The following is a 22,394-nucleotide window of genomic DNA, read 5'->3' as shown; positions in this document are numbered from 1 at the left end:
GGGCCGCCGCTGGCGACCGCGACCGGCCACCCCCGCTGACTAATGCCCTTAAAGCAAGTCCGACTCTATTGCGGTGTCAAGTGGTCGCTGTGTGCTTGTGTGTGTGCGTCTTTTTGCCAGCGCGCGCAGTCGGAGAAGGGTCCAGGCACTTCATCTTCTCGACGGCCTGGCCGGCGTGAGCAAAGCACACACAAACATACGCTGGACTCGACAGTAAGGAGGGAGGAATTGGTGGAGAAGGAGAAAAGCTGGCCGTGCTTGACAGCCCTGCCCGTCGCGGCCGCAGAAGCGGGTGAAAGGCGGCCGCCCTTCGCCCCTCGGTAGGGGTGCGCGAGAAGAGGGAAAAAGCTCGAGAAGTGCCGAGGCGGCCGAGGGCGTCGAGCGGCTGGTGGCGGCGGCGCCGACTCTCGCGCCTCCCGCCGAGGCGCCGGAAGGTGGCGCCAGCTGGCGGCGCCGGGGCGCGGCACCCAGCGCGCTCCCATTGGCCGCCTGCGCGCATCTCATTAGGCGCGCGGCGAGGCGCGGCCTCGCCTCCCGGCCCTCGCCTCCCGGCGGGGCGCGAGATTCTCACCATCCTCACCCTCCTTGCGAGGCGCCGCATTTTCTCCCTCACACTGCTCTCGCACTCCCCGCCACCGCCGTCGCCTGCTGCCGCAGTAACACGGGCCGTGCAGCCTAAGCAGTCGGTGAGCACTGTCCAAGCGGCGCGGGTCGGTCGACGATCCCGGCGGGCCGGAGCGCGATCCGTGATTCTTTTCTCCGGCGCTTTTCTGAGGGGTGCTTGTTGCCAAAGCGCGTTCGACGGCGTCCCATCGCCCCTGCTGCTGCTGCCGTTGCCCCGGGTACGCCTCTCCCTCGCCTGGGACCCTCCTCTCCCGCCTGGAAGGCGATGGCTTTGCTGCCAGCCCCACGCCGCCGCTTCGGCCGCAGCCAACGTCGCCACCGCCGCCGCTGCTGCTGCTGCTGACGACGCCCGTGCGCTCGCGACCACCACCGCCGGGTGACGGCGAGCTTCGATAGACTGTGCCTGCTTGGGTGTGTTGCAGGAGGGCGTGCGCGCGCGAGCGGTCCCCAATGCGGGTGGAGCCCGAGCTTCAGCCCGGGCAGTGCATGGCCTTCACGCCGTTCCTGTTGCCCGGTGCCACGGCCAGCTCGAGCCCACCGGCCCGGAGCCCTTCGGACTTCTCGATGCATTCGATACTGAGCCAGCAGCCGCCGTACCTGCCCCTCGGGCTGCCGCCGCATGCGGCCGTGTTCGGCGCCGCTTCGCAGTTGTTTGCCGGCGCCCCGAAGCTAATGCCTCCGCACCACGCGCCACCGCCGTCACTGGGCGCTCAGGCGCAGCTGACGCCCGAGGAACTGTTGGCGGCACGCCACTTGCGGCCGCCTCCGGGCTTCGAGCCCGAAGAGGACGGCGTGCAGGACGACCCCAAGGTGAACCTCGAAGGAAAAGATCTGTGGGAGCGCTTCCACGAGCTTGGCACCGAGATGATCATCACCAAATCAGGCCGGTGAGTTCGCTTTTCGCCGCTACCTGTACGCGTTTTGTTTTTGTGTCCAAGGTGTTTGGAGCACGCTGTGGGTTGGCTCAACGTGTGAGGTGCACCCGGAATTACGCGCTGCGCAGGGACGATAGCGGTTGGTTTTAAGCAAGAGTATACCTATCTACAACACTATCACACTTCGGAATATGTGCGTCTTACAGTCGTGTGCTGTTATATACGTCATAATAGTTCAACGCGTTTGAGGAAGAGAGACTATGCTAATAGTTGCTCTTATATTTTGCAACCATTGACGTTTATCATTTGGAGAATACGGTAGCTTTCTTTTTACGTGGAATAAACACAAGGAAACCAGTGAAAATGTTGTCCATGCACGTGTACAAAGCAGAATTTCCCGTACAATCACAGGTACACTCCACAGTGAAAGCGACTTCACTTCATTTGTGCTACCAAAATTAATTTAGGTGTACCAAATCTTTGCTGCTATCTTAGCGTCAGTCCTGCATTAAACTTGGTACTCTGACCCTTGGCTCGGAAGCTATGAGGTGTAGCAACCTTCGGCGCTAATGACACATCACGGTAGTTATTTTGCGTTGGCAAGTAGACATTGCTTTTCGCAGTTCACCAAAGACTGACGTGTGTACGCATTTTTCATCGTTCAGACTTTAGTACAAGAGCAGGAACACACAGGGGTAGGCGAAAGCGTAACGAGGATATGCTGAGAACGCTTAGATCTCACGAACATTGAATGTGGCATTGCCATTATATATCTGCATATACACTTGATGTGACAACATCGCTTAGTGCGCTTGTCGTGGTTTAACGTTCATGTGAAACTTCTCATAAGCTTGTGAACATCAAATCGCGTTTATAGACATGCACCGTAATGATTAACACGATCCCTGCAACATTAGCAGCAGCTATTTGTCACTTATATATTGTAATCCTCGGCTGCGGAAGTGACTTCTGTATAGTTGAATATTACATCTCGTACGACGGGGAAATCCTTAGGAGGTGTATAATTTTTCGCTGATAAAGGGCGTCTTACACAACATTTATAATATGCCCAATACTTGCGACGCTGTCTTGCACCAAGCATGGCTCCTCGTTTCATCTTCAGTCAATTGGTCTTCATATGCCGCACACAACGCAGAGAATAAACTCTGCTCTATACTGGTGCATTAAGCGAGCTGGCCCAAATCCTTGGTCAAGATTTGGGCCTTGTATTACAATTGAAACTCATCCTTAGCATGTTACGTCCCACAAATTCTATACGTCACGTAACAAGCTTCGGTTTAAGCCAATCTGTATATACCGAGCAAAGGAATTGTATGCATATATGATCTGTCCGATGTGCCTGATTGGCTGTATTTGAAATGTTAGCTGCGTGCACTTATTTTTTAAAGCGATTGTTTTATGGATTATTTTTGGTTTTGTCCTCGAACGTGTATTGTCCGCTTAATGGATGCATGAATAACTACAGATGATCTCCGCTTTGGTGGCATATCATTGCGACTGGCAGGTTTTGTGATGCCCATTCATTCGATCTTCATGTGTGTCAAGTTTATGCAAGACAAAATAGCGCGTTAAGCGTGATGCCGCTTTTTTCGTGCTTCCTCATCTTTTCTTATTAGCTGCCCGATCTTCGCAAAACTTTTTGTGGTGTATACACGCTTATAGTATTCTTAACAGCTGGTCAGATAACCGTGCAGGATTTGTAAACTAGCGCGTATACCAAGCAAATTGCAGCCATAATTTTTGCGATACATTTAGTTTTTAGTCACTAACATAATCGCTCGCTTGCAGCAACAGATAAGCTTACGTATACATATACGAATCTAAAAATACCAGGCGGACTTTGTCCCTTACCTCTGCCACGGATAGCTGCAGCTTATTCCTAACGCATGAATAACATATACATGCCTATAGAATTTGACTGTCATGTTGCGTAGACGGTGTGGGCAGGGCAATTTATTTTAAATAGCCCAAACTAACTAATGTCCTGTTGCGTGATGCAATCCGACTCGCTAGTTATTCGCATACTGTCCGTATGCGTGCACACGCTTTTTAAACAGGGATAAACGAAACCTTGCTTCATGCAATCTAATACGGGGTTCTCGTGAAAGCGAACCCGATTTGACTTGGCGTTGTCCGTGGAGATGCACGACTCTCTGTGTCAACTCGAATGAGCAAAGCAAAACGAAAGGATGGTTGTTGAGGTGGGCCGAACATTGCCACGTAGTATATAGTGACATATATTGTCACCACTACGTGACAATATACATATTCGTTATATGGACGCTGACCTTTGATTCGATCGTTCGAATGTCGTTCTTTGGAAGGGTTAAAGGGGTTGTTGCATCAAAGTGGATTGTTGCGCTGTTGTTTTCAGTTGGCGTCGGTTCTGGGTTTGACTGGGTTGCCCAATAGGAGAGCCGGGTAAGCCTCGTGTGGCGCGCGTCAGTCCAGCCTGGGAAAGCCAGCCTATTAAGGGGCAATATAAGGAGAACTCCATCCAATTAGTGCTCTGAACGAAAATTAATTCTTCAGTGGCCTGCAGTTAAAACTTTGCATGTAGCTTTTCTGTCTGACAAACGGCGTCACAATGAGAAAGATCAACTCACAAGCTCGAAGCCATGTGGCTGCGTGCACGCACTGAAGTCGAAACTTTCGATTGATTACTATGTGGCTGTCGGCGCGCGCTTCGGGCCACCGCCGCTGTATTCAGTCTGGTTGGGGCGAGTGAACTGTTATTGGCCCCCCTAGGGTAAATTTTTAAATACATGCAGTTTCAGCATAGCCCGATCTGCGTTCGAGACACGAGAACCGCTTCCGCGATGAGCTATCTATGAATATGCATGCAGATGGTCCCGGGGAGTGCGAGGGCGCAGCTAAGTACACATGAAAGCGGATCGCAATGCGTGCTAAAACTCTCTGATGACTACATTTTTGTATATTTTACATACCGATCATTCATTTAAGTATGGTGCCTGCAACGGCACAAGATGTGCGAGGCGAGGTGTAAATTTTTCTGGTTTATAGTGAATCTCATTGGGGGAAAAAAAAAAAGAAGTTAACGCTACTTTCACACCAGGAGATACGGTATATATCTCCGCCAAACGGTCACTTTTCAGCACCAAGACACTTTTGGCTGCTACAAAATGACTGACCAATCAAGTCTCTCTATGAGCGCGTATTCTTGTTCACTGATGTGGATACATGCCGCTCCGCACCCACCACTATAGGTGCCATATGCGCCAACGATACAGCTTTAGTATAGTATATGATATTAATCATGGAATTTGCTGCAAGTGCATCAGATAGCCGTAACGGTCCGAGTGAAAGCCAGTTTTTATGCCTAACAGATTTCCTCCTTTCCTTGAAGGAAGCAATGGCCGCCTCTTGTGCGTTGCAAGTAACAGTGAGCGCGAGTGTATATGCATGCACGCAAGAAGGACACGTGCCACGCGTCTCGCAGGCAATGTACGCATAAAGATAATACAAAGTCTAAACCGCTCTCTTTCAACACATTTTCGAGCCCGTCCGTTGCGCGAGGAATGATTCGCGCGCGACGCATTCGTTTCGGCGTCCGACGCAATTAGCGCGAAGCCGGCGTTTTCTTATCAGGGAAGCGGGTTAATGCCTGCGATTGTGCTGCTTGGGTGGCGGTTTCGGCGGTGAAGTGCTTCTACAGGAAGCAAAGGAAAGAGAGGGAGGGGCACGTTTGTTCGCAGTTGTTCGGAGCGACGAGCGAGTCGCTAATGCAACTCTTGTGTTTCCGCCGCGCTTCGCCGCGCACCAAATCGCGGCCGTGTGAACTGGTCTGCTCTCTTCCCTGCCTTCAAGAAAATAAAGAAAACGCGTAAACGAAAGAAACCGCTCCTTGCACGTCCACATATACATTCTGAATTCTTATCCCTGTACACGTATATACGGCGAACTGTAACATTGTTTTTCTTATACGAGCGTCTAAATGTTGAGAGCTCTATATATATGCATGCATATGTGCATCTATGTCTGTGCGTTTACACTGAGTCTTGCTGTTATAGATAGGAAAGAATGAGGTATACATATCTGAAAGGAGGACGGGAATGACCTTTAAAGGAGATTTTTGAGTGTATATCGCAAAATCCTTACTGGAACATGTTTAACCCTCTTTGGGTCACCTCCTTCTACTCTGTATAGCGGCGAGGAAGTCAGTAATAAGTGAATAAGCTAGCAGGTGGTTTTGGGTAGTCAGTGCACCAACCATTTTGCGCGGGGACGATGCAAAAGACTAATAAGAATGACCGGAACACGACAACGTATGTGCTGATTCCGGCGTCTTGTGTCAACTGTCAGTCATAAATCAACGAGGACAAATAATAATTCTACACTGTGAGTCAGATATACGTAAGAATCTGGTAATGTCGAAGTTGGTGCACAATGAGTGAGTAAAGGTGTGAACTGAAGCGAAGAAAATGAATATGTGCACGAGAATGTTTTGATAACTCGATGTTACTGAACATATATCAAGGTATGCAAACAAAACGTGTGAATAGGAAGTTAGAACTGTGATGCAATGGTTGATACACCGTCAGGGGAGCCTCCTATAGTTCATAAACATGAATGTTTCAACATGATTGAGTTGCAAGTGGCTGCCGAATGAATGAAAAATGCAATAATACGTAACAGCATCGTTAGTAAACCAGGCAAAAGCCATTACCCCGAGTCACTTCATTCCTTTTTTATGCGAAGGCTACAACTTTTAAACGTTCACCTTCGTGGACCCATTGACCTTTCATTTGTTAACACAGAGTATGTATAAAGGTATAAGTTTACAAAAGTTAAAGCATAGACACAAAATATTGGTAGCAATTTTGTTCTGGTTAATTATGCGCAACACATTCCTATATATAGATCGTCACTTGGCCTTTTCCTATGACCGCTAAATAATTTATAAATCAATTTCCTTTCCCCACCAGTTTCGGTTTCAGCAGCCGAAGGCTGGCTGTGACGTCACAGTCGATTAAGTCTATAGGCCACGCGCGGGATCAAATGTGGAATATCACAAGAGACGCTATAGCGTTACGGTCAGAATATTTAATCTTTGTGACAATCGAGAACTCCCAAGATACACAAATCATGTCTGTTGTGACGACATAATTTTTTTCGTTTATGTTATTCGATGACACAGGCGCAATAACATGTACAGCCTCGTCCACTTCTAGCTAGAACACGGTCACTGCTTTCAAGGTGTCATTGCATCCGACCCGGCCACGCAGTAATCTAAAGTGGCTGGCCATGTGAAGCAGCACATCCGTGTCTTTGTGTGCTTGCATCGCTTTGCATCGATATCTGCCTGCGTCAGATACAATGTTGCTTTAAAAGCAGTGACCGTGTTCTAGCTAGAAGTGGACGACCCTGTACAACGAAATCACACGTACACGGTCAGCAGCAGGTAACCAGCCGAAGAGCACAACGGGTCGTTGTGGCCGACTTTCATAGGAAACTAAATGCATATTATATATGATGGCTGCCAGCCTTAAAACTGGTAAGGGTGTCTAACTATATATGTATGTATGTGTATATATATATATATATATATATATATATATATATATATATATATATATATATATATATATATAGCCCTTGCTTTTCAGGATAAGGTGATATTTTTTTTTAGGTTATTAGTCCGATGGCTTTGAAAATGTAAAGTGTCATACCGCATGGTGCGTAATGGAACTATACGGGACTTTACACAGCGGCACGGTAAAGTGGGGGATAACTCCATTCTCGTGTGTGTGTGTGTGTGTGTGTGTGTGTGTGTGTGTGTGTGTGTGTGTGTGTGTGTGTGTGTGTGTGTGTGTGTGTGTGTGTGTGTGTGTGTGTGTGTGTGTGTGTGTGTGTGTGTGACACGCCTCAAGAATGCCAAGTGTGTATATTCTTTTCGAAATCCTATCATCTTCGCTCAACCCAAAGAAAGAAATCTGCATCGCCGCTCTTAAAGCCCTCGTTGGTGCATTTTCTCCTCACGCCCTGTTTGCTGGAGACCGTGCCGTCACTATGTGGCATATACTGCACGAGCACGCTGGAAGCTATATGTATACTTCTGCACGCTCATCGGGCCCACGCATTGCATCGGCGTAGACGAAAATTGGTCCTCGTTTTTGCTGCATCGCTCACCCTCTTTAATCGCGGCTCGCGCAGTCGTGAACGGTGTGTATACACTATATGCGCACGGCTCTATAAGGTGCTGCATGCAGAAGGGAGGAATGGATAGAGACGTATTTTTCGTGACGATCCTTTTTGAAACGAGGAAGCGATCGGCGGACCGTAGTGTGTACATCGCACATACACCAACTATTGTACATCGGACTGTATACATATCCGCGTGCTTGATACGTGTGTGCGTGAGCGCTCGCGCTTTCGGCGATCTGTGGAAGGATGAGTACGCGCGAACTGCGATGCCATGCGTTCGTGAGCGCTCGTGTGGTTGTCGGTGAGCGCCGAAGAGCTCGCCTGAGGCGAGTGCCGTATACGCGCGCAATTCGTCTTCTTCGGATCGCGGCTGGGCCAACAACGCCGTGCGCGCGTCTGACAGACGAGGGCACACATATACACCATTGATTGGCGCGTCGTCGTTCGCCTCGGTGTGTCTTTCTTCATCTCCGCCCCTGCCTATCCTTCCTATCCTTGCCACTCGTGCGTGCGGTCGTGCGCACGCCTGCACGAGTTGTCTCGCACGGCGAGAGAGATGGAATGCGTCAGCTGTATTGCATATATCCACTTTACGCATCCACGCTCACACATGCGCGCGCAGTTACTCATCGATCCGTCACGGCTGCAATTCACGTCTTCCGGTCGCCGTGCATTGTGCGTGCGTGCGTTTGTAAAAAAACATTGTTGCTCAGTGAAGTATATGATGCGCTTGGTTTGATTTATCTTTTCGCTGTATGGTGATATTATGGTAAATCGCAGTTTTGGTACCCTAATTTATTGGTATTCGATATTATTCAATATGTATAATTTGACCATTTCGTATATTCAATGAATAAATTTATTAAATTTTACTACTAATTGGAGAAATATGGGAGAGGCCTTCGCCCTGCAGTAGGTATAGTCAGGCTGATGATGTTGACGACGACGATGATGATGATGATAATAAACGTTGCCGACATAGGGTGCCGGCCTCTAACGCTTCATTTTTAGATAAGTGATGAAGAGCAATTTCCGTTTAAGCTTTGAAAGCAGTCCAGGGGTATATAGCGCGAGAAGAGATAAAAGTATGCAGCTCAGCACGCAATTTAAACAAAGTCAATGAGTATATACTTAATATACAAGGCACATACTGCAAAGCCAGGGAAACTTGGGCGCATGCATTCAGACTTCATTGTTTTTTTTTTATATAAAAACACTGCTATGATATTATATTCTAGCCCTCGCAGTATAGTTCACGTACTGGGAAATTAATTAACAACCTGAGCTCTGCATGTGTGGAGAAGAGCAGATGGTGTGTTAAGTCGAGGGCCATGATAAATGGCATGGTAATGAAAGTGACACTTAAGGTGCGATGTTCTAGTACATTATAGCGTTTCCATATTCAAGAGAGACACAGCCTCCATTGAATTCCGTATTTACTCGCATGGTATATAGATGTGCCTCTTACAGCGGTCATTAAACATTTAAACATTTCGAAAGCTCTCGGTTGCATCGCACCTTCCAAACGAACAATCGCTTTTGCCGCAAAAGCACCTTTATTACGCGTACAAATATGCTAACAAGGAGACAGAACATCCACTTCGCTGCTCCATTCACGCGCACTGAAGGGACAGCGGGTTGTGCAGCTGGCGCTTCGGAGTGCATCTTCACGCGACGCTTAATTGGCGAGGATAAGTGCCTCGTCTGTAGCTCCAGTGGGCCACCTGCCACCTTTTTCCTGCTGCCTTAGGTTAATACGCAAAAAGTGTTCGCTGCGCCTATGTATACCTGGCGCCCGTGAGCAGTTTCGCACCTGTCTCCCCCTTTCCACCGTTGGGACGTCGCACATTCATATTCAAGGTGTGATTGCGAATGCATACTCAGTAAGTGTGTCCTCCCTTTCGTTCAAAATAATCAATTGGTCGTTCAGATTTCACAACCACATTTAAAAATCTCAACTACAAGCTCGAAAAAGGAAAAAGAAATCGCCTGTTTAAATGCCGGTGTGTAGTGCTCCTTTTGTGTTAAAATGCATTCCGCGAGAATTTGTATGTCCGCCTTGAAAACATGGCAACCTTGGTGATATAAAAGTTCTAGCTGTAAAGACACACACACACACACACACACACTCACACACACACACACACACACACACACACACACACACACACACACACACACACACACACACACACACACACACACACACACACACACACACACACACACACACACACACATATATATATATATATATATATATATAAGGGGAAATGAGGGTGCTCGTTATAATACATGAAGGAAAGAAGCCAACAGTCGGCGAGGCCAAGGAAAGCGTTGGGATTGGTACTTGTATGTCTTTTCTTTTTTTTTTTTAATGTTTGCTTAGATAATCACAGAAATTAGTAATGTAATCTGTATAGGGGAAAGATAATTAAACACAAAGTAGAAGAAAAAACAACGTGCCGATGGTGGGAACCGAACCCACGACCTCCGAATATCGCGTCCGGTGCTCTTCCAACTGAGCTACATCGGCCGCTGTCCCCTCTGCTACTTGCTTGGGTATTTATGTTGTCTCTCAAGGTTCGTATGCAGACAACATAAATACCCAAGCAAGTAGCAGAGGGGACAGCGGCCGATGTAGCTCAGTTGGAAGAGCACCGGACGCGATATTCGGAGGTCGTGGGTTCGGTTCCCACCATCGGCATGTTGTTTTTTCTTCTACTTTGTGTTTAATTATCTTTCCCCTATACAGATTACATTACTAATTTCTGTGATTATCTAAGAAAACATTAAGAAAAAAAGAAGACATACAAGTACCAACCCCAACGCTTTCCTTGGCCTCGCCGACTGTTGGCTTCTTTCCTTCACATATATATATATATATATATATATACACACACACACACACACACACACACACACACACACACACACACACACACACACACACACACACACACATATATATATATATATATATATATATATATATATATATATATATTATGTTCAAACAGTCATACTGAAAAACTGAAATCATTTTTGAAATAAATGTTATAAGTTTTTCAGTGTGACTCTTTGAACATACTACTTTTAATCAGTTGGTTTGAAAACGTTTGGTATCGCTAATATATATATATATATATATATATATATATATATATATATATATATATATATATATATATATATATATATATATATATATATACGACAGAGTCACATATATGCTGCAGTGGCTTGGAATCTGAATGATTATTTGATTGTTATAATCGAGAACGATATGATATATAGCTTTCTGCAGGAAATCGGTGGCCGAGTGGTTAAAGCATTTTGGAAGAATGACTATATTTACTTGACTGTGGGGAGGTTTACGTTGTTGTGGAGAAGGCACGTTTGCTTTATCCTTCACAGTCTGTACATTCCGGCACACTCTTTGCTAACAGCTCTTAACCGGAGGACAGTATATAGTATGTGTATACTGTGCCTATAGATTCATGCAACCAGTTGGTACAAACCACAAGCTTAAGCACTATACTTCGTCTCACAATATATCTGCAGCAATGCGAAAAGCAGAGGAGCCCTTGCAATTGTGCTCCTAAGTGCCTCTCGCCCCTGGGAACTATAATAGAGAATTGTGCCCCTACTGTCACCCCCGCCAATTTGGGGAGTGAGAGGCGCGTATGGAGCGCATGCCTATTGTAGTGCGCGTGATCCAGATTGGACCGGGGTGCCTCTGCCTTTGGCAGTGATGCAAATATCTTGGGAGACGAAGTATAAACGTTCTAGCTGGGGATTTCTCTTTAGGCTTCTAAGCCAGTAGCCTTCACATTTCCTGGTAAACTACCCAGTTTTAAATGATGCAAGTCTGACGGGATGGCTAACAAGAGGCAGCCATCTTATAGGTGCACTGATCGATATTTAACGAGCCAAAACCGGCTACTCAGCGATCGAGTGACAGAGCATGCATGCTGGCTTCTACGCTTTTGTCTGCTGCAAGCTACAGGGCACTAACCTGTTACGGCAGAAAAACCAACTAAACTCGGCTCATGGCTACCAATGTCGAATGCTTCAATCAACAATTTCACACTATAGGCAACCTATGTACACCCTTTGTCAAAAGTTTGTCAAAAGAGTCCAAGGGGTCTGTTTATAATTTGTACAGTGCCGCCTCTCATTCGTGGTAGTCGTTAGAGGGTAGGATAAAAATTCTTGTTACCTTCAGTAATGCTGGGACTCTGAGAATGTATTCTGATCCGCATGGTGTGGCTCAGAAGGAAACCTCCTGGGTTCTAAACTTTTGGCAAAGACTGTACACAGTATAGAACCAAAGCTTGGTCACTGTCCAGTCAAAATAACCAGCGACGATTGTTCAGTTTTTCACGTCCACCCATGCACTATATAACACAAATGTAAGCTTTGTAGGGCTCTCTTAGTTTTATAGTTTGTTTTATAAGCTATACAGCCAAAGGAAAAAAAAAAAGTTACATCCATTATTCACGCCCATTTGCTCAACATTGTGAATTCTAGGCTTGGGTTATAAGGAAAGCTATAGTGTTTGCGGAAGACTTCCATATTTCATACAGGCTTCGAGAAGGCGTAAAACCGTCGAAAAAAAATTAAAAAAAAATGAAGTCATTTCAGCAAACGAAGATATATAGTTAACGCCGGACTGCGATTTCTTTAAACTTTATATCGCACCACTCGCAGGCCGCATGAGCAAATGGAATAGCAGCTGTAGAGCCCATATTTTCCTCATCCTCCATAACGCGATCTGTGTCCATGGTTTTCTGGTGTAAATGTAAAGCGAAACGCTCGCTGCAATGGAACTTACCACGAAAAACATTCCAGCCATTTCATTCTAAATGAAAACCCAAGGACATGCATAAAAGACGCGCCGGTATGAATGTCTCTCCCAACGTTAATTGTTCCTGCTTTTAATATATATACTTCTGCAACGTTTCTCTTAAGCTATTAGTATTTTCCGAGTTCCGTGCTATAAAACGAAGGCAGCATACCCTTGCCAGAAGATGCGCATTTAGTTCTATCGAGCTTCAGTGCGTTTCTCTGCACATCTTCAGTTCCAAATTCCTTTCTCTATGACATATGTCTTCTAGAAGGTAAAGAGAATGGCGCCCTACATTATGCGATGCATAGACTGTATCGTAATTGCTTAGGTATAAGGGAAATTATTTCCGATATCAGCTAGAGCAAAGGCACATTAGAAAAAATTGGTCTCGAGCCCACTTGCCCCACTAATTGCAGTCGCTCGCTCAGTGCATGTCTACATGGTATGAAGTGTTTTTCAACCCACCTGCGCTCGCGTATTATTGTGTTGAATCTGTTATGAATGGTGAATTAGCCCTAGCACAGTGAAAACCATTCAGAGCTGATCAGAGTCGCCTATGCTATAACCTCCAGTATTTTTTCGTTCACTAAAGTTAATGACCCAGTGAAGACTAATTAATTATTTTGTAGTTGTTGGCTTGAGAGAAAAAGTGTCAATGCAAAAGTTGTAGATCTCGAAAAAGCGGATGGCTACGTTGTTTCCATCACGACTTACGCCGCCCTATTTACAGGCGTTCAAAAAATGCTGTCACGTGACCAGCTGTTATTTGAAAACATTCGTACGACCAGCTTCATCCTAAAGAGCACGGCCCAGAAAAGCAGATTTTGTTATCTTGGGCGCGACTCGAGGCTTTAAAGTAGAGCTGTGCATGGGCTCGGGCCGGCCCGCGGGTCGGGCTCGAGCCGCTCGAAGGCCCTTTCGCTCGGGCCGGGCCAAGGTGTATATATATATATATATATATATATACTTACATTCGCTAGTGGCTGTCTATATATACTGACAAAGCAAGTAAGTAAATAAATGAAAAGTCAGATATTGCAGCGACGACTCTGAATGGCCGCTCACAGCACCGATTACACAGAGCGCACAACTGAAGATGACTACTAGAGGGTTGCATCGCCCGCAGAGGCATTGTTACGGACACTCAGCACGGGGAAGTGTGATGGCACGAAAGAATGGGCGACTTACAAGAATGCAAAGAAATCGAGATGAAGGGGCTTGTTTGTTGGGCAGAGGTGATCAGGAGCCGTCTCGGCGGCCCGTGGACGCGTTAGGCGATTGCAGAGAACGGGGGACCACCACGCAAATGACAGGTCGCGCGGCGCATCGACACCACGTATTTGGCTGCCGCCGCAAGTGGCACCAGACGATGCGTCGTTACATGCAGAACGCTTGTGTGCACAGTCAGAAGCAACAGGCTTCGAGTTTGGGGCCAAGTCGTCCGCGTCACGCATGCAGGGCGGCCAGGGTGTCCACTTTTTTTTTTTTTTTTTTTTTTTTTCGCGCAAGAACCGCATGTGCAAGGAACGAGTGCAACTATATGAAAGGGTGGGCAGCAGCCGAGAAGAAAATGATGTGGTGAGGATGGTGATGATTGCTTTTTGCTCATGTGTGAGTGGTGTGCGCGTACAGGGCCTATTCGCTATACACTGACGAGGGACGTTTTGGTTTTGCAGGCACATGTGCCTGTATACATAAACGTGTCAGGATGCTGGTAGCTATCATGAGCGGATTTAGGATGCAAATTACTCGCGATATTCGTCGACTGAGAAGCGCATGATTAGTGCACCTGTGGCGCTTGTTTGAGTGTTTGCTATTTCGGGCTGCTGCTCCTTTCATCCGTGGATCTCCGGCGTGCAACGCCTCGTTGACCACGATATCGAAAAGCGGTGAGGCGGAGCCCTCTCTGCGGTGCACGCGGTGTGGAGGATGTGCACATCACTAATTGTCATCTATGTCGCTTGCTTTTGAACAGGCACAAATGACAGATTGACCTTAGTCTAGACCATTGGATTACCGAACTCGAATCTCGGTGGAGGTAGAAAATGTGTAGTCTTGAACTCCAAATTTCTCAGCAATGAAAGCTTCTCGCATAGCAGTGAAAGCCCTCGTGTAAACTGTCGAATATGATAACGCTATGAGATTTTTCAGAGAATACAAAGTCCGTAAAATAAAGATTGCAAGCGTCCCTTAAAGCTGTAGACATTCTCCTCGACTTGAAAGCTGCAACAAGCGTGACGCAGCCCGCCAGAGCACGGAACGTGAACGTTCGAACCCATGCAAGCGGTGAATTAATCGTATTTCTTGGTCATATACTCTCGGTGGTGTGGGAAAGTTTCGCTCTACATAAGAAGACTGCAATTCGTTTGTTTGTTTTTTTCTATTCGCACCAACATTTTTCTGCATGGTTTTCCGTGCAGTCGGTATGTATATACAGGGGCTGTAAAGGTCCATTTTAATTTTTTTTTTTTGTCTGAACGGGGAAGTATAGGATTTAACATATTTGCAGTAGCAGGCATTCCAAGATTGCTGTGCACACGCTCTAAACCACGGCAGTGCAGTAGCGCGGATACCCGCAGGCGTGGATGCGTGAAAGAATTCAGCATTTTCTTGCTCCTGTCGCCGCTATGCCACAGTTAATATTTTTATTCCCGTCTCCATTTTTGTTTACGTGTGATCAGTTTCGCTTGAAACATTTGCCTCTGTGAAGCCCTTCTGCATAAAGCGCTAAAGAGACTCGATGTTTTGACGCATCTAGCTGGTCAAAAGACGTGCGTCTGTGGTTTCATGAAAGTTAGACCCGTCAGATATGTGCCGAAGATATCGTTTCATTTCCGGTAGTCCGGAAGGAGAAAAAATACAAATGATTGTTCTGGATAGTTGGACTGACGCTCATTTAATTACATGGTAGAATTTAGGCCGCGAAGAGGCACTTTTATTTGCTTGCGTTATCCTTCGAAGTGGATGCATATGTTCAACCATTTAAATCGAAAGGAACAAAAAAATTGCAGTAACAAAATAATGTGCAGGCGTGGTAGAGGATGTCAACAATTAAGCTAACTGTATATAGTACGAAGGTACCCGGCGTAATAGTTGGTTATGTTGCAAATGTCAACTTGTCGTGGCAATTGAAAACTTTTTTCAGATATGGAAAAAAGAGCAAAAAAAAAAAGACTAAAACCTCCAAGTATTTCTGAAAATACCTTTACGCGCAGCTGGGTGACCTGAATCTTGGGCTCTTTTATTTTTGCACTGCGTTGAGCAGCATTTCCACCTCGAAAGCTGGCAAACGCCACATACCTGCACGCTTAGCCCCGCGATGCAACAATGCACACAGAGGAAAGAAGTGAGGGCGTGTGAATAACACGTATAGTATAATATACGGCTGGTCCATTACGGCTACTCGAGTTCGCTACACAGTGTGCTGACACGTCTGTGGAAACGAAATCCACAGCTCATAAAAAAAGACCCCCCCCCCACTGCCCCCCCCCTCTCTCTCTCTCTCTCTCTCTCTCTCTCTCTCTCTCTCTCTCACTCACACACACACACACACACACACACACACACACACACACACACACACACACACACACACACACACACACACACACACACACACACACACACACACACACACACACACACACACACACACACACACACACACACACACACACACACAACCGCAGTATAGTTCCCCTCGGTGGAATCGAGTTGTCCTCATAAGCGCTTAGCTAGCTAGCTCGAGAACCTAATTCGTTCGGAGTTTTCTCTTAACTAAAGCATGTCGCTTTTGGCCCTTAGATAGACTGTAAATGTATATATAAGGCGTGCGCTCATTAAGGCGAACCTTTCTTGGCGCCGCCTCCATCATTAGTGCTGGTGACCCACCAAACTCCTTCGGCCACTTAGGTATCAAAGGTATAGGGCTGGTCAATGGTGACGAGGGAAATAATTGACAGAGAAACTGTATGTTGCCAGAAAATACTGCCTGGCATCGAAGAGCAGGCTGAATGTCAAGCATGCCTCTCCCAAGCATGTTCTGTTCCAGGTGCGCTCTCTGCACGCACGTTTGCTGTCAAACAACCTTAGTGCCAGTCAACCCCAGGGTCAGGTATGGTTGCCGCCAAGAAATTAATCTTTGTGGCCGGAAAACTTGGCTGTCAGGCATAAGCTTCGTGCGCCAAACAACTATACGGTTCCAAGGCATGTTTGGGTACAGGCACATTCGATGCTATACGCGTCGCCCTGAAAATGGAATTTTTAGGCTACCCTTTTACCTCATACTACCGCTCCGATGTACCAAGTTTATTTCATATAAACATACTCACGAGAGCAGTCATGCGCGCATGCACGTGCAAGCATGCATCCCTGCGTCTCCTTCCCACGCAAAATCTCGTCCACAATCAGGCTGGGCTTAATTTTATAAATACCCTTTTATATGCCCCGTAATTCGAGAGCAACCTCCGAGCGAGCGGGGGCCATTAATCTGTTTCTCCTTCGTTTACGCGATATGTCTACGCCTGCACGTATGTGCGTATGTATAGAGACTCTCGCAATCTAAGCGGGGAAATCACGTGCCGCGCCAGCCCTAGCTTGCTGTGTTTGCGGCATACCAAGTATTCGTCCGGCGTGTGTATATACGGAGTCTGCTTGTGTATCTTCGTGTGTTGCGCCCGTGACATTGCCGAGCCGTATACACACAAACACAACCGGGAAAGGTAATGAGGTTCGCGCGCAAAGCGGACGGCAGGCCACGTATATATTCTTCGGGAAGGCAAGAAAAATGACCGGAGCGCATGCAACGCGCGTGAGCGAATAATTGCTCGCCAGCGAAACCGTCAGGAAGAGAGGGGGGGTGCTCGGAGAGGTGGGCAGGAGGTGGATCCATTTAACGGTGGCCCGCGCGGCGCCGCGCTGTTGCAGCGTGCGTACATCCACTGTGTATATATGCCATGGCAGCTAGACAGCAGAGCTGGTCGTGGCCTCGGCTGCGGTATACCATGGCGTATACAGACAGAGAAGGTAGGCAACCTGCTCCGGAGCAGTGCGCGGAAGATGCCAGAGCACCCGTATACTGGCGGGTAGGCTATATACACGAGCTCAAAAGGACTGGACGTTATCTGGTTTCCACTTTTCACACTTGCACTCTGGTATACGCGCAATGTGCACGCGGGGCTTTAGAGCCTGCCATGCATTCCCGATGCCATAGCGAATGTTTACTTTTTTGTTGAATTATGTGCCGACTTTTTGCTGGATTATGTGTCGACTTTTAGCTGAATTATGTGCCGACTAGGTTGGTCAACTGACGCTTACGCCTTCACGTGGTACGGAGCGGTATTACTTCACATGCATGGCACACACAAGCATCAGGGGTGCTTCTTCGCAGGTTGGAGCTAATGTGTACAACACGACACCAAGCTGGCGACAACGGCGAGCCCAGCATTACAGCATAATTCGTGCATTTTTTTATGAGTTTGAAACGCTTATAGCTCCTTGCATGAATGGACAAGTTAAAGCGTACATCTAATATATATTGCAGAGTCTATGTTACCCTGCCAGGTAAAAATTATAAGTCCGGCGTGAAGAAACAAGTTCCTGGTCTCCTGGTCCCCCTCCCACCTCTTCCACTAAGTTATTTCTCTCACTATTTCTCTCTCACTTCCACTAAGTTATTTCGTATACTGTCGCTTGTGAAGAAGATACCAACTGGTCCTCCCCTATACTTCGATGGAGGCGCATATACCTCCTTGACTATACACGGAGAGCATGTGCGTGTGCGCATACACACAGTGCACATGGACGCGCGGCCGCGCGACGATAGCATCCGCAAGGCCACGCTGGCGCCTCGGCTGCGGCGTTATTAATGAGCGCGTCCATTGGCGGGGTTAACGAGAAGACCTGCGAGCGAACGCGGAGGAGCCTTGCGCTGGGCACATGCTACGGGAGCAGCAACAGCAGCGCCGCAGAGGCCGCATTCAACGGCGCCTGGAAAGCTTGTAGCCAGGAAGGCTCATACACGCACAGACGAGCGTATATACGCTCGCCCACCGTATCGGCGGAATCTATCTCTCCGTACTGCTGCCGCGCGCGGCGGTGATTAGTGGTGGCGCGGTGGCTAGGCCGTCGCGCCGTTCGTACCCGATCCCCAGTGTGCCCGTATGAGTGTGTGCCAAGGCCTGCCCGTGAACATCGTCTCCTTGTTTCTTAAGCTCCGCGCGCGAACGCGTAATACCACACGAAGTCGTCACCTTTACGCCTGTGTGTGTGTGTGTGTGGGGGGGGGGGGGGGGGGGTCGTTGTGTATCTTATGATTTTAACGCGTGCGTGAACGTTCGAACTAGAAAGAACCGCGCGGTTCTGTGGCGTGCATGCAGCGTTCACTATGGATGTACTACATGGAATAGCGCGAGTGGTTTACTGGCAAATCCTTAGGGGACGTGACCCTGCTTACGTAAATATTTGGTCAAAAGTCTGCACCCATACGGCACAATTTACTGCTCATCCACACAGTCTGTCCTTTACGGCGTACAAATGCAGGACTGTGTCGATCAACAATAAAATTTCTATGGCCTATGGTCTTTTACGAACAAGCTTCTTTACGCGCGATAAAACTTCACGAATGAGCTCTTGTGCAGGACCCTCCTCAAGTCGGAGCCAAGTGGGCGCTAGCATACAGTGGAACGCTTCGTGGAGAAAAGTTCACTCAGAAAAACGGGTCTGATATATACCTGCATGGAGTTTCGTATCTCGAAATGAGCAAACTTGTTTTTTTTTTTTTTTTTTTTTTTTTTTTTTTTTTTTTTTTTTTAAGGCGAGGGGCACGTGCATAGGTGTGCGCAGAAAGTGTGCTGAAGAATGATTGTAGTGGATAGAGGAGGAAAAATCATCCTAGAACTGAAGTGTGATGACTGTAGAGTAATTAGTCAGTTAATTAGAGCCAAGAATGCCAAATTTGCGCCGAAATAGTGCGGACGTCGATAAAGTCACGGGGACGTGCGGACAGCGCGTAAGTCAGAACAGGACAAAAAAAAAAAAAAAGAAAAAAAAAACGTCACAATGGGGTTATAACCGCCGGGTTCGTGTCAAATTAGATTAGGAACGTGTAATTAAGACTCATTAATTCTCAACATAACAGAAAAAGATATAATTTGGGTCAAAAGAGCGAAAAACTAGGGTTGTGACGTCGCATATCAGCTGGAAGTCATTGCATGAGTGGGATTATATCACAGAATAAGCGGGAAAACACCAGATTTATGACAACTTAGCTTAAAGAGTACGTAATTAAACGTAACTAATACTTGCGAACACCGAGGAACTTGTAATTTGGGTCGAAATATGTCAAAAATGAGGAATCTTGGATGTTGACGTCACAACAAACGGAAGACGTCGAAACAGTGTGATTCTTCTCAGGAATGATTAAAGACCTAAAGTAGGCCTAATTAGCGTCTAATTAGTAACTAATTAGGATACACCAAAGTATTAAATAATAAAAGAATTTCATGTAGGCATAAAGAGCCGCAAACGGCTTTCGCCTTAGCGCACTTAAGAATTATTTAAGTGCCTCCAAAGAAGTTTAAACCTTTTGCCTGGGAAGGTGCACGCCGTGTCTATGCATAGTGTATATTCCGCCACGAAATGCTCCACACGACGGGAAAACTCATGCGTATATAGTATAGCCTGATGAATTAGTAGCGTACATGTGTAACCTTCGATATCCAAGCACGCTAATATCTATAATCGAAAGCAGTTCAACCTCGTCCATCTACGAAAGTTTATAGCTGACCCGGAGTTGGTGCGTCAAATGTAAAAAAAAAAAAAATTGCAATCAAATAAAATTCTTATGCATATACCAATTTTTAAAAAGGCCTACTAGACACACTCCCTCTTCGAGCGGAAAAATGCTTGAAATAAGGTATTTCTCTGCTCGGAGGTACACTCCGAAAAGTGCCGGATATATGACTCTAGGTCTAAATAACAAGGCTGCAAAGCACGTCACACATGCCTACTTCGACTACATGCTCCCGTTGTTCACTCATCCGAAGTCTGCAAATTGTAACGTGGGTACAGTCCACTGCGCTGCAAGCGCAGCACGTGACAGATAGCACTCCCCCCCCCCCCCCCCCCCCCTTCTTTCTGGACCATTTGCATTTAACATCTTTCTACAGTATACACTTCGCTCAGAGCGAGAACCGCCTCCAGATATACAGCGAACCACAAGGTTGCCGCGCGCTCGCAATCCAAATCGCGCCTATAGGCCGTAACGTAATACGACGTGACCGTTTCTTTTTCCTTTACCTAACTCCGGCTGATAATCGCATTCGAGTAGCGCCGCAGCTCGCAGCACGTACTACAACCGAACCGCGTAGAAGCAGCTAGTGCGCGCACGTGCTCTGAAAGCTCGCGCTCTCTCGCTGCAGGCCTAATTGAGCGCGCGCCAGAGGGGAAGCAAACGACGCCAATTAACACGCGCCGGCGCTAATTGTCGCGGCACGGCCGCTCACTCTTGCGTTACCTGACGCCGGCGCTAGCGCGATCGCTGTGGCACTTGCATACACATGCTGCATGTATGCGGAAGGTACGGGGGAGAGGGAGAGGACAATGCTATACCGAGAGTATGATCTTCTTTTGGGTGTTTGAAATAGCATTTACTCCTTCAACAAGGCTATACGTCGAATATCCAGTATGTGCAGAGAGAAAATGCAGGAAAAGGTACACGGTGGAGAATGATTGGGGAGGGGGGGGGGGGGGATATGAATTGATCTGGTTGGAAATGTCGCTTGGAGAAGCTCGGTCACTTGAGCTCTCTCCTCGCTGGAGTTTACAGGCAGCGATATAAACGGAGGCCTAGAAACTGGACATTATATGTAAAGCCGAAAGAAAAAAAAAAAAAAAAAACTTCTTAAAGCAGTACTTGACTGACAAATGCCTCAATGAAACACGCGATGATGGCGTTCTCTAGGAAATGGAAGGGGAAAATATAGGTGCTTAGCAGACCAGAATAGGCCAGATGAGCACCTCGTATAGGTATACAGGTATATGTTCACTATATATGATCAAGACTCAAAGGAGGCTATCCAATGCATTTTGTGTATATGCGAAGATCTCGGGTTTGGAACCCAAGAGTGGCATATGGTTGTTTGTTCTATACTTTCTTTGGAATAATTACCAACGTCAACATTATGAAGTGACTGAAGATAAAGCGCACAGGAAGACACACACAAGAGAAGAAGACACAGGACACGTGTCTTCTTCTCTTGTGTGTGTCTTCCTGCGCGCTTTATCTTCAGTCAAGTTGCAATGCACCATCTAGCCCAACTTCAAGTTTTGTTAAATTATGAAGTGAGTAACAGTTCTGTGCTCGATTTCAAAACCCTGGCGACATCCCTGGCGACATATCTGGCGTTATAAGGAAAGCAAGAGCCATCCAGCCTCTAATCCGCTTAGTGCCAATTGTTTCTGTTTGCTGTGCTGTTTGCACGTATAATATACAGTCCAAAGGTGCACCCGCTATATGGCACATTTCACTTAGTCTTAAGCTTCAATTGCAAGCAATCTGCCGCGGTTAGTTAGGGGAAGTTTCAATGGTATAGATACACTCAAGCTCTATATACGAAATAAACCTGTTGACATCCAAGGTCGGTGAAGGCTGCTGGGCATGTTTGTCTAAATGGATTCGCGTAATCAAAGCCAGACAGGCCGCTCAGCGGTGCGAATATATATACGCGAGCCGGACGCTTAGATTCAACTTGATTAACGCATTTCCTTCTTCCACCAGTCTGCGCGGTGTAACTGGTGAGTTGGCTTCAATTTCTGCACGGGCGAGCTGACACATACATTATAGATTCATGTAGGCC

General features: G+C 46.9%; 1 protein-coding gene across 2 annotated transcripts in view; it reads left to right on the top strand.

Moving 5' to 3' along the window:
• The first annotated feature begins 678 nt into the window (after positions 1–678).
• Positions 679–22,394, top strand: part of LOC146197159 (uncharacterized) — a 65,514-nt gene continuing 43,798 nt past the window's right edge. For both annotated transcript variants that reach the window (XM_084598933.1, XM_084598932.1), the window contains exon 1: positions 679–1,511. In XM_084598933.1, the coding sequence (XP_084455059.1) occupies positions 1,075–1,511 (437 nt within the window). In that variant the 5' untranslated portion in view covers positions 679–1,074. The remainder of the gene's footprint in view (positions 1,512–22,394) is intronic.

This window comes from Amblyomma maculatum, chromosome 3, assembly GCF_055883805.1.
Source record: "Amblyomma maculatum isolate TAMU_Amacu chromosome 3, ASM5588380v1, whole genome shotgun sequence".
NCBI classification, from domain to species: domain Eukaryota; kingdom Metazoa; phylum Arthropoda; class Arachnida; order Ixodida; family Ixodidae; genus Amblyomma; species Amblyomma maculatum.
The sequence above is the reverse complement of the archived record's forward strand: the minus strand, read 5'-3'. Positions and strand labels throughout refer to the sequence as shown.